Source organism: Pan paniscus, chromosome 6 (assembly GCF_029289425.2).
Source record: "Pan paniscus chromosome 6, NHGRI_mPanPan1-v2.0_pri, whole genome shotgun sequence".
Lineage (NCBI taxonomy): Eukaryota > Metazoa > Chordata > Mammalia > Primates > Hominidae > Pan > Pan paniscus.
Window position 1 is genome coordinate 188560109 of NC_073255.2, and position 13417 is coordinate 188573525.

A 13417-nucleotide genomic window follows, 5' to 3' on the forward strand; every position below is an offset into this window, starting at 1 on the left:
CAAAACCAGGTTAATTCAGATTCTTACTGACAGAAACATACATGGAAAGCTGCCTAGCAGAGACACACGGTGAGTTCTCTTATGTAGTTGGGCACATACACAGCCAGACAGCAGGGTTTGTAAGCAGCAGACAAATCAAGCACAGGAAACCACTAATACGCCTAGAAACCCTGGGCTGTACTATGTGAAGTTAAAACAAAATACCTTAACACAAACCTCTTGACATGGGCACTCATTTTAGGTTCAGAACGGGCACAACCTGTGGGGTTAACGGCAAGAGGAAGTTCCATGAGAGGATTTCGGCCGTATCGGAAGGTATAATTTTCACATGCCTCAACCCCAGGTAGCTGAAAAGAAGCAAAGTAGACACAAAGTCACCCCATCTGATGGAGACTACAGACAATCTCAAGCTGGTCAAAGGATGGCCCACGACAGAAATAACTCATCAGCGTTTTCCTTGATAATAAAATGCTCTTCTAGCTTATGTTAACACTATTGGCCTGCAGGTAGATCCACTTAAATATGAGTATGCAAATTCAGTTTCAAAGCCAAACTTAGGTAAACCCTGCCAAATGCTCCTTGAAGAAAAAGATTAGCCCATGCAACAAACACTGGCTGACCAATATACACGCTTGTGTGATTTCAGGGTCTGACTGAAACACACAATACCCACAAACACAGGGCATGTAATGATTCGCATTGAGTTCTTTCCCCTGTATTAATGCCAACTTTTATATCTCTGTCTGGAATTTTACAATTAAAAACAGTTAAAAAATCATCTATATGGTTTCTTTCTTGATCGTTTCTCACTCCTTTCAATTTGATTCTGATGTGATGAGGTTATCGCTCTCCATGTCCTGGGAGCATAAAGCATAGGTGTTAACTCAAGCTTTACTCAAAGTCATTTACATGTTAAAGGTCTTTTCTGGAATACACTGCTTGTGAAATTTATTTCTCTGTAGTCATAAAAGATAAGTATCATTTAGGCAGGGCGATTCCAAAGAAAACAATTAGGCACATTACTCAGTGGCTTTTGGGGTTTCCTCTGCCTGTCCAAAGAAAACACACCAATGATATTTTTATTCTTGAAAACAATGCCTTAGAATCATACAATTTTCTAAAACTATTGTGTAGATATGGTTCAGTTAGACTCACTGACAAACAGGCTTGTAATCTTTTAAGCAAAGAAATGTCAAGAGAGGACAGAAATCAGTGCTGCTGCGATCTACTGCCCTCTAGTGACTTCATCCTAGGAAGAGGGCAGGAGAGTGGCCATAAATACCCAAGTGTCAGGAAATGGGCACACTGACATTCTGAGGTGGGAGAAACTTCAGAAAGGCAAGGGAAGAGGAGAGTGTCCTCACCCATCCAGCACACCCAGAAGATGTGACAAGCCTGGTGTCCTTCACCCCTGCTTGCCTCCAGCCTGGAAGAGAACCTGAAGTTTGTTAACTACCTCAACTGGGTGAATACCAACACGTGCTGAGCTCTCCCGATTAATCACCAATGCCTTATTCCTCTAAGAGAAACGGGTTAATCCACAGGCTCAGTCACTTTCTGAAGAGTGCCACAAATGTTACAGCATGTGTTCAAGTGGTCACACTGAATCAGGAAAGCAATTCCAATCTCAAAGCCTGACCAAGACACTCACTGATTCCGCTATGCGTGCCACTGCAGAGACGGTCAGGCCAAACAGATCCTCTCCTTTTAAATACGCTGGGAAAAGCTGGAGCATTTCAGACTTTTTTCTCACACATGCCACAGGCTCCAAAATCTTATCCCAGACACCTACATAGGGACAAAAACATAATTTTTATAGGAAATAGGATACCGTATAAAAAACAAGAGCAAAATGAAGAATAACCACTCACAAGGATTTACTAATTTCCAAATAAATCCTGTTGGGCAATAATCTAATAAATCTGTTTGGTAATAATCTAATGAACCTGTTTATTAAATGGCAGCAATTTTTTTTAAAGACCTAAAATTTGGGGAAAATAATAGATTAAGGACATTAAAGTGAAAAAACTTAATGTAACTGAAATTCATGCAAACAGTTCATTTACTTTCATAGTGGCCATATAACATACCAGATTTTAAAATGATTAGTCTAATTGGTAATGTCTATAGCTATGTTCCTTTCCCCTCAGATTTAAATTAAAATGTTAAATTGATATTTTCTTTGGAATTATCTTTAGAGTATTTTCAGACTTTTTTTTTTTAAGTGCTAAACTTAAGAAAGCAGCTCCACATACTTTTGTTTGTGTACTTTCTACATAAGCAAAAGTGACAATCTAGACTTAACCATGGAGGTCCAAACTAAGTGTTTAATTTCCATCTCTAAACTTAATATCTGATGTTCCTATACATTGTCTTATGACAATGTATACAGTATGATTTAGATGTCATTCCTGCCTTCTAGAAACTGACTTTAAGAAAAAGGGGGTCCCCGCCAGGTACGGTGGCTCACACCTGTAATCCCAGCACTTTGGGTGGCTGAGGCAGGTGGATCACCTGAGGTCAGGAGTTTGAGCCCAGCCTGGCCAACATGCTGAAACCCTAAAATACTAAAAATACAAAATTAAAAACTACTAAAAATATAAAAATTAGCCGGGCCTGGTAGCGCAAGCCTGTAATCCCAGCTACTCGGGAGGCTGAGGCAGAAGAATCACTTGAACCCAGGAGGCAGAGGTTGCAGGGAACTGAGATCGCGCCATTGCAGTCCAGCTGTGCAACAAAAGAGAAACTCCGTCTCAAAAAAAAAAAAAAAAAAGAAAAAGAAAAAGAAAAAGGAGGTCCCCAATGCAAATGACAGGCAACCTTTATCTACAAATCATTCTCGGATTTACCTCACCAACTCGTATGTTCAAAGATATATTGACTATGAAAGTGTTTAGACAACTGTATAGCAAAGAGAGCAAGGTGTGAGAACACAAACTGGCATTTGTAAATGAAAAATACACATTATAAAATATAAAACGAACATGAGACAAACATGGAAAATTGACAAAATACATTCATTAGCCTGACATCAGAGTAAGTAGCACTGCACAGCATGTGAACGGCAGACGTTACCTTTAGGTGAGATGTCACTTAGAACCAGGTCTTCATGGCCTTGTTCCACAATCCTGATGACAAACACTGGGCGCCCATCCTTCTCCTCAATGGAGCACAGGTAGCGGCAGCGCCTATTGGCATAGCGCGTGCTCCAGTACAGCCGGCTGGCTTCATAGCCCACAGGGAAGAGTGCTTTAGGAGAATGGAATGCTTGCATCTGCTGTGGAAGCAGCTGACCAATTGTGTGGAAGATGAGGCTACCCACGCGAAAGGTATGGTCCCGTTCTCCTCGTTGCACGATGCTAGCAATCTGTCGCACCTCATCGCGCTGAACATAGACCCTCCTGAAGACTGCAAAGTAACTTAATTCTTGCTCATGAATTCCCTTTGGTTTGTGCATGGGGCAAAGCATAGTTTTGTCCTTAAAAAACATGCATTGTGCTTTAATGGCGCAAGTAAAGTGATAAATGTTGGTGCATCGAAATCTGTGGCATCCACTAGTGGCACCTGTCTTGTGACAGAAGACACATTTCATTTGTAGGCCTCTCCTCAGAGCTAGCTCCACATTTATTAAGGCACCAGCCTGAGTCTCATAGACCTCCGTGGACCACAGAGCGCAGTTCAAGTGGACCCACAGATCCAAGTCAAGGTTGAGTAGCCTTGCTGGTCCATCTGTCAATCCATCACCTTCTTCATGACAAAAGCAACATTTCCGATAGTCTTTGGGCACAGGATCAGGTTTAAGGGAAGTGCCCAATTTCTTTAGAAATTCATCTATTTCATCCTCACAAGGTGGTTTAAATGTCCCCTTAGGGATTACAATATGAATGCTCCACTTCTTCCATTTCATTCCTCTCCATTTTTTATTGAGTGGCCTGCAATCTTCAAACCCACCATGGACAGCTCTTAGCCGAGGCTTCAGCTTGACTGTCACCTTCAGCTCATCTGGCTTGGCCTCGACTTGGGCTGCTTCAAAAGCAGGAGGGAAGGCGATGGGCGGTGACGCAGGGGGAGAAGCTTTCTCTGGGAGCTGGGGGAGACAGTGCACATCCAAAGTGGAGATGTTGTTGCTGTACTGATGAAATGCTTTGGAAGGCGTTTCTCTCATAGGTGATTGTGGCAATGAAGGAATGGATTCCTGGGCAACATAAAGAAACCATGACAAAGAAAAATAATTCACAAGCCCGAAAAGCAATTCTTGTTAAGACAAGAAGCTGAGCAGTATGACTGAAGAGGATGGGTGACCTGAGGGGCAGAGGGAGAGTCAGCAGTAAGTGCTGGGGGCTCATGCACCGCAGAAGCTGACCATGCTCTAAGGTGCACAGGGATAGAGAGCGGGTGATGGCAGCTGTGCCGCGTCCTTTCGAGGCCTTTTCCACAAAGCCATAATTCTGGAGAATATTCTGCTCTTACACTTTCTGGGACAATCCCCTTTCTAACTATATTAAAACCAGAAAAAGAAAACACACACACACACACACACACAATGCTGTCAGAAGAGCTAATGTAATTTGTACAATGGAACAGTGTTTTTTGTTTAACCAAATAAGAACGCTGCAGCATCGTTTCTTGAGGGCTTATCTCCACTCTAAAATTCACATCTGTTAATCTCAGCCTTAATCAATTGGTGTAAATGTTACAGAAAGGGAAGGAGCCCCTGTCAACAAATGAATCATACTAACTTTTCTCTGAGGCTTCTCAGCTCTGATCCGGCTGCTGAAACAGTTGAGCTGAGGGGAAATCTCCAATAGCTTATTTACTTTATGGTACAGAGTATCACAAACTAATAAACACCAACCCACAGGCTGCCCTCTTTTCACATACCCCAATCCTGACAAGGTATCTGAAAAAAGACATGCCTTATACCAAATCAGGCAGGGACTGCACACCAACTTAAACTATCTGGTGCAAAAAAAATCCTTCTTGCATTTAGGCTGATGTATTTTAAGATCTAAATTTATTTGTCATCTAGCTTAGATTTTATTACAGGCATACTACAAACAACTACCTGTTAAAAATAAGTCTTCAGAATGTTCTTCTGTGAAAGACATACCAGAGCAATAACCTGGATGGAGGAATGACTGGCAGTATTACTGTACAGGAAAAGCTTCCTTCAAAACATGATTATAAACATATCATTTGTATCAACTATTAGTTGGACACAGTCAAATTACATAAAATCAAGTAAAGCAGACCTCTTTCACCACACTGTGAGCAAAGTGTTTTCTCTTAAAATGCACAAATAGTCTTAAATTTTATCTTTAAACAGGTTTTCCTATTGGGGTAACATCAATAAAAATAATTTTAAAATATTAAGATATTTACGGCCGGGCGCAGTGGCTCACACCTGTAATCCCAGCACTTTGAGAGGCTGAGGTGGGTGGATCACGAGGTCAGGAGTTTGAGACCAGCCTGGCCAACATGGTGAAACCCCATCTCTACTAAACTACAAAAATTAGCTGGGCGTGGTGGCACGCACCTGTAATCCCAGCTACTCAGGAGGCCAAGGCAGAAGAATTGCTTGAATTGGGAGGCAGAGTCTGCAGTGAGCCAAGAGGTGCCAATGCCCTTCAGCCTGTGGGACCAGAATAAGACTCCATCTCAAAAAAAAATTAAACTGGTAAAATTAAAGATTTTAATATTAGTGTTCTGTTTACTGAACTTTTAAAACATAACTCTGCCCACTTTTGTCAAATAACTAAGTTGAAAGAGTAGCACGACTCAAGGCTCCCTACACCCTCTCCTCCTCTGCCGGGTCAGCACCTGCTTTGGATTCCCCACACAGAACTCCATGAAGGCAGGGACACATCTTTATTCACTCCCATATGCCCAGAACACAGAAGTCACTCGTTACACATTGTTATCAGCTGAGATTATCCTAATCTCACCTTGTTTTCTGAGTTTTTCACTTGTGCAGTTGATGAATAAAGAATAAAGCAGTTATTACTACAGAAGACAATGTCCTTCTCTACCCTCTTGGTGCTTTCTCGGGAATCCTGAAAAGCAAAGAGAAATGTGTGGGAATCTCAACAAGTCAAAATTTAATAAAAACAGGATCTATACATTATTTTTATGTTATATTCAAAAGTGACAGTGGTTCTTTATCTTAATAGTAGAAAGGAAACTATGTTCCAATATTTAGCATGTGATAATTTAGCTAGGGAAAAAATACATGTATAAAACCAAACTATGTGGTCCACGGTTCACTCTATTTAAAAATATGTAGTCCTCATAATATTCCCTTTAACAGCCTGTTGTAGCTCTTTGGTGTTCAGCCCAAGCACATCTGATATACGCTGGTGCCATCACCAGGAACATGTGTCCATCACACCACCATAAGTGGTGTCTCTCTCTGATGTTGGAAGAGACACTGCCAAGGACATTTTCGCTGGAGGTAGGAGGTGGGGTCATAAAAGGAATAGCAAAGTACCTTGTTCAAAAGGGTCAGATCTTTGAAAGATTTCCGCACACCACTTCCAAGAATAACCACTTTACAATGACAACACCACTGTGGTCTGAGTGCTGCGCTTTCTGCAATACCATGACTAGAATCCTTATATCCAGAAAGACCTAAAGGCAATCAACTTTTGTTAGTAATTAAAACTGACTGATGACACAAGGTGGCACATGGTGAAAAATTATGCAGTATCAACTCATTACAACATGGTTCATTAACATTATTCTTTTATTAATAAAAAAAATTTATCTTCTAAGCAATGGTTACAGAGTTGATTATCTGACACTAGGGCAAAAATAAAGAAACATGCCTATTCTCAAATAGCTGGGAAAGCAATGGCAGTATAAAAGAAGAATCTAATAAAACTAAGTCACCAAGAGAGATTACTATTCAGTCTAAGTACAAAGTAAGACAGAGAGGGAAACAGATATTACTTTTGCTTGCAGGTTAAGATGGTAAAAAAACATTTTATGAAAGATACAATGACATATGTATAAGAGTCTTAAATAAGTGTGACTTGCAGAGTCAGAAATGAGGAAAGAGCCAAGGCCAAGGATAAGAAGGTACATAAGGACTCAGGAATTAGAAAGCATCATTCAGGTGCAGTGTGAAGGCAAAAAGGAGCAGGGAAAAAGTGACAGAACAGCTAGAAGCCAAGAGGAGGAAGCCAGGGCCTGGACTGAGCACGCCTGTAAGATTGCCAGTGAGGCAGGAAGGAAAGCGACATCATGGTCGGTCTAAGGAAGTTGTTCCATTCTCATAGATGGGGGTCATGAACACCTCTGTGGGAAGAGAAGGGCCCTATAGAGCTGGTGCAGAGTAAAACAAGAGGTAGGTGAGGATGGAAAGCAGAGGAGAACAGGAAAGAGAACCCACGTCAGGTCACCAGCCCCACCTGTACCAGGTGGCCCAGGCACAGCGGGATGGGGGTTGGGAGACAGGAAGAACAAAAGCTGCTCAAGGGCAAGCCTGTCACAGGCTTCTTCTGGCAGCCTGCACAGATGGCTGGCACTCACATAGCCCCTGGTGACAGCATGACAGAATACACAGGCCAAAGCACTAGAGGTCAAATCACAGCACAGAAAACAGAACACCCACACATGGTGAGTTCACCAAGGACTATATGCCAGCATGTTACCTGTCCGTTGTTAAAAGATAATCAGTATCTCAAAGAGTAAGCTTAACTTTTGAATCAGGAATGGATTTGGGGTTAACAAAAAGCTCACTAGCTCACCATTGCTTGTTGGAGGAAATGGTACATTAGGCTGCTTCAGCCGGTAAGAGCTCACTAATCTGGGAGGGTTTGCAGATCCTGGCGGAGGCCCACGGAGAAGTAAATGCTGTCGATACTCCAAACCCGGGTTGATTCTGTGGCTACTGACCAAACCCATGGATGGGACATCTGGAGCATTGCTAACCTCATAGCTGTTAGGGATTCGGACGTGAAGAAGGTCGGAAAATGCAGCCACAACACTGCTAATGTTCTAAAACCAAATGCAAATGCTGTATTATTCACCCAGAAGGCAACAGTGAACCACTGAAGAAAAATACACACTTAGGATGAATCCTCTTTGCATGATACATAGATTCTAAGAAAATCCAACAAATTTTATTTAAAGAATCTCAGGGAAAAAATTAGCTCTAACGAACTAATATCCAAAAAAAGAAATTTATAAACAGAAATCCTCATAAAGGGATTCCAATTAACATTAAATATCTAGTAACACGTTAAACTATTTTAGATATCGTAACATCTGACAGACCCCGTCAGTTCCTACAGGTGGTCAGAAAGCTTACTTCCAGGGGCTTCCCTCCAGCTCTGACACAACCCGTAAGAACAGACAAAGGTCTTGCTACTGCTGTATTTTGTTGATAACCAAAATATCACATCATTGGACTTTTAGTTTGGTCTCTACTGAAATGTCTTCACAGAATTCAGAGTTAAAAAAATAAAAAATCCTCAGGAAATTACTTATGTTTGATATAAGCAGATGCTACTTGAAGAACATTTCTATTGCTTCTGCAAAACTATTACTGTTGATAAAGTTCTTTTTCATTGCTTAATTTTCTTCTCTGTTAACAGTTACAAAGAAGTTTTTTCTGAGATGGACATGATGGCTCACACATGTAGTCCCAGCTACTGAGGAGGCTAAAGCAGAAGGATTACTTGAGCCCAGTAAGTTTGAGGCTGCAGTGAGCTATGACTGTGCCACTGCACTCCAGCCTGGGCAACAGAAGGAGACTGTGTCTCTATTAAAAAAAAAAAAAAAAGAGTTCTCTGAAGTATACATCCTTTAATAAGAAAATGTGAGCTCTAATTTCCCTTTTTACTTGACGTAGGCTGAGACCAATTCAATGACAAACGATGGCACTCAAAGGCAGCTGAGAGGTCTGCAGTGAGCATCAGCTCTGCTCTCTGACCCTTTATCCTCAGTGATCCTGTTGTGTGTGTTTTCTGGTAGACACCTGACCCATCTTTTAAAATTGGGGACATACTGTTTAACATTAAGAAGTCATTTAATCTTTTACCTCAGCAGCTGTAGGATGCAGAGTAATTGCTACAGATATAAGACCTGATCTGGGACCATTTGGGGAAGGACCAAAAGGTGACGCAAAATATAAAGTGCCTGGCTCAGTTTTGATGTCATTCCTTCTTGATTCTGAACCTTTAAAAATAAAGGAGAGAAAAAAAAGAGGAAAATAGTGTTAATGGATTTTCAAAATCAAAATATTTACATTAGTAAATTGGCGTAGTGTAAAGGGAAATAATAAGGTTAAGTGTTGTTCTTACTTTTCCCAGCAGTGCTAGGAAGAATTGGAATGATGGGGGACGGCACCGGTTCTGGAGGCTCCTCCTTGACCAATGACAGATCTGGATACCTGCTCACTTCTACCCCAACCACACTCTCAGGAGAGGATGAGGGAACAAAACTGTCAGGAGTATCTCGATCACCACAGTGATCCTGTATCCTGAAAAAACATAAACACACACATCAAAGTCTGCAAATCCACCACTGGGGGCTTCCTGTACCAACCCTGCTGACATCTGTGAATACAGCTGTAAGGATACTCTGGGCAGCACCTATACGATGAGCAGCAAATGAATCAGCTCAGAGCCACACTGGGAAAAAAATACAAGAACAATATTTAGTTACAAAATAACTTAAATGGTATGTTTCCTTTTAACCGAAGCTTCAGCACCAAAGTTTGAAGACCTGCCAAAGAGGAAGATGTTCTGATTAGCATGTAACATAGAGAGCATGAAAGCACCTTTTCAAAATCCCAGATCGTTGAGCCTAGGGCAGCACTCCTGCAGCTTGAAAAGGAAAGAGCTGCTGGTTGGATTTAACAATAAAAAAGGAAAACTTTAAAAAGACAAAAAAAAAAAAGGAAAGAGAAGTCCAACACATATGCAATGGTCACACCTGCGTTCACCTGACTGGGAAAACAGCTGTCCTACTGCTGCTCTTTACAGTGGCAAGATGGGAGAAAACTTGGCCATTGACTTGATCGGCCCTTATTTTTCTTAACTGATAAAGTGAGGTGAGAAAAACAAAAGACTGGTCCCTTCTGTTGAGTTCAAGTTCGAGTCTACCAGGCCAATTGTGAGGTCTCAGACTAAGTTCCACAACCCTGTGGAACTGCTGTCTCCCACTCCTCACGCAGAGAAGTAGCTGTCATGCAGGAGACCCAAGAAAGGCTGGCCTACTGAGGTACAGTAGAAAGAGGACCTGGATCCTCAATTGGGACAGATTATTCTCCACTTCGGTCCAAAGTTTCCCCATTAATAAAGTAAGGGACTTAGGTTAAATAAATGTCTCATCAAATAGAGGGTAGTGGGCAGATTTTCCAAAGAAGAGATAATTATTTGATGAAGTTGTAAGAACCCTCTGGATCTAAAGAGTTGGCTAGCGATCATCTACTAAGGGAACTTGATTCTCCCCAATTAGAATCTTACAGTTAAAGAACTGACACAAAGACGTCAAACCCCAGACAGTTCTTAAACTCTCTTCCACGACAGCGTTCTCTGATATAGCAACTTCTGCTCTTTCATTTTAGACATCTACAAACAACAATAAACCCAATAAATCACATTAATACCCTTTAAAGGACAATGATTTCTGAAATATGTTGCATGGAGATTTTCCACTACCTTCATGTCTATTAGATTATTTAATTAGATTAAATAATCTAATACTTAAATGTCTATTAGATTATTTAACTCTCTCTATGATGTAGGCTTAAAAAAATGCAAACTAATTATGTTTAATGGTAACAATGTCTTATAAACTTTAAATCCTGAAGATTATTCACCAAATTGTACTCTTCAAATGTTTTTACATGCTATTCCTAAAGACATTATGCCACATACATACATTTTTTTTTTTTAAAAAAGAAATAACTAAGAATTATTTGAGAAAAAAATAACCTGTACCTTAATTCTTCCTGATTGTTATGAGGTGGTGTTGGGAGGGAGGCTGGCACATCAACTGTCTTGGGGCCCTGAACAAGAGCTCGGGCCAACAAGTCGTCCTGGGGTCTGAAGGGCAGCTGAAATGGTTTAGGTCCTAGAGTTTTGGTAACTGGAAAAGCAAAAACACAAAACCATAAATACATTCAGTCAATATTGATAAATGGGTAGAACTTTACAATTCTATTGCCATTTCACAATACACAACTGGCAGAGGCACATTTCTCCGAGGTGTGAAATTTGGAGGCTATAATCATACCTTCATGGCTCACTAACACTCCGACTTTTCCAGCAAGTTCTTCAGTTGTTGCAAAACCATTGGCCATCTTCTGACAAGCCATAGGAGGTGGTGTAGGAGGAAGAGAGGCAGGGGGTGTTGGAGGATTACTTAAATTATTCTGCTGCAGGAGACCAAAAAATTTAAATTATATGCTACTGAGCAAATATGCAATGACCTTGCTAAAACGTAGTTCTGTGAATTTTTTGCACATAGAAGCAAGGCTACAGAAATGTAATCAAGATGTATCTTGCACACCAAGAAAACAATACCTACAAGGCCAGGAGGCTTCTTAGTGGAACAGATACTCGTGATTTTATGGACATACCAACTTGCTTACTTTACCCAGCTTGACTACTTAAGCTCTGAAATTAAGAAGCTAATTTCCTTTCTACCTGATTTTATTTATGCAGTTCTTCAAGTTTCGTGGTTATAGCTAGTGAAGAATAACTTTAAAATGCAATCAAGAAATTGCAAAATATTATCAAAATATCCTTTAAGTTCTCATTAAGATATGCCCTAGTTCTATGAAAAACTTAAGAATTTCTGGTCTTAAACTTGTAATACAACTCACATCCGAGATATGAGAATCTGGATTGACTAAGACCTTTAAAAGAAGCAACAGTACTAATGCTACTACTAAAGTAACTAAATCATTAATGTAGTTCCTCTTCAGACACCTCTCCCAGCTTAACAGTTATCACCAATTTGTCATTTACTGATTAGTCTCTCAAGGAGAGACTTGGAATCTACCAATAACACCATGCAAATCAAGTGCAAAGTCAAATTACAAATTTTGCAAAGATAAAGAATTTCATGAGGATGATAAAATAAGGTTGGAGAACAGCTTATGAGTTAAGATAGTTTTTTTTTTTTCTTTTTGGAGACAGAGACTTGCTCTGTCACCCAAGCTAGAGGTAGAGGGCAATGGCACAATCATGCTCACTGCAGCCTTGACCTCAGGGTGTGGTGGTGCATGCCTGTAGTCCCAGCTACTTGGTAGGTTGAGGCACTAGAATTGCTTGAATTTGGGAGGCAGAGATTGCAGGGAGCTGAGATTGCACCACTGCAATCTGGCCTGGGTGACAGAGCGAGACCCTGTCTCAAAAAAAAAAAAAAAAAAAAAAAACCTACAATAGTCTAGGAATTAGTTGTAATTAATACCTAAATTATTAGATATACTTAAAATTGTTTAATTTCATTTTTCAAGGTAAACTACTACTTTTATTAAATCCCCACCATTTACAATGATTTTTGAATTCATTTTAAGTGTTAATAAAGGTTATAAGGAAATAAGGATTTCCACTACCATGGAAGTACATAATAGATATTTCTTGCAATTTGTATTCTTACCTATAAAAACAACTTCAAATGTTTATGCTAGAAATACTTCACCAGGTAAAATTTTAACCCTGTAGCTGAACTTAAGTTTTAATAAAACTTGGAAGAGTAGATGTAAACTAAATACAAAAATAAGACAAGCTCTATCAATTCTGACATGTTACCCAAAGATGAAGCAAGACAACACCTTGGCAGAGAAACATACCTTGTAGATCAACTGAGAATAGTAGTCCGAAACCCCTTCCAGGGTAGCACTGCCAAAAGTTCCTAGAAGTCGATTCCCACTATTAAATTGGCCACTGCCATAAGGAAGAAAGTGCGCAAAGTTCACTCCAATGATTGGTTCCATTAGAGGGAGCAGAGAGAGCTGCTATTAAAAAACACATTTAAGAGTAATGTATATGATAAAAGGAACTCAGTGTAGCTCAACTTTCTAAGACCCGAAGCAACTTTGTTGAATAAGGCTTCAGAAAAATGAGACTTAAAATTTTCAAGTATCAAAATGCTGGAATAAGTGAGAGAGACTACAGACCTTTGAGACTTAAAAATAAGCTCTGTACTAAGTGAATGCTGCCAGGCATCTAACAAGAAAAACATATTTCTTATCTATGCTCAGCAAAAACCAGGGCATCAACTGAGGCTGGGTACCACCAACAGCACTGTTAGCAACTGTCTCCCACCTTCTGTAACAACCACAAAGGTGTAGAACAGAATTCACAATGCGTTTCTTTGGATTCAGAGTCACAACAAAGTACTGAGGACAGATTTTTTTCTTGGTACTGAGGCTACTCCTTATGAACATAAGAAAATCTTG

At 40.3% G+C, this 13417-nt stretch overlaps 1 protein-coding gene across 6 annotated transcripts in view; it reads right to left on the minus strand.

The window, feature by feature from the left end:
- Nucleotides 1-13417, minus strand: part of KMT2C (lysine methyltransferase 2C) — a 301574-nt gene that overhangs the window by 10027 nt on the left and 278130 nt on the right. For 4 of the 6 annotated variants that reach the window (XM_063606427.1, XM_034965305.3, XM_034965304.3 and 1 more), the window contains 11 exons: nt 12809-12973; nt 11245-11386; nt 10950-11097; nt 9306-9484; nt 9044-9180; nt 7749-7998; nt 6488-6627; nt 5946-6053; nt 3076-4195; nt 1652-1788; nt 205-347 (listed from right to left, as the gene is read on the minus strand). In XM_063606427.1, the coding sequence (XP_063462497.1) occupies nt 205-347; nt 1652-1788; nt 3076-4195; nt 5946-6053; nt 6488-6627; nt 7749-7998; nt 9044-9180; nt 9306-9484; nt 10950-11097; nt 11245-11386; nt 12809-12973 (2669 nt within the window). The remainder of the gene's footprint in view (nt 1-204; nt 348-1651; nt 1789-3075; nt 4196-5945; nt 6054-6487; nt 6628-7748; nt 7999-9043; nt 9181-9305; nt 9485-10949; nt 11098-11244; nt 11387-12808; nt 12974-13417) is intronic. The other 2 variants (XM_034965307.3, XM_034965306.4) reach the window with 2 other exon arrangements.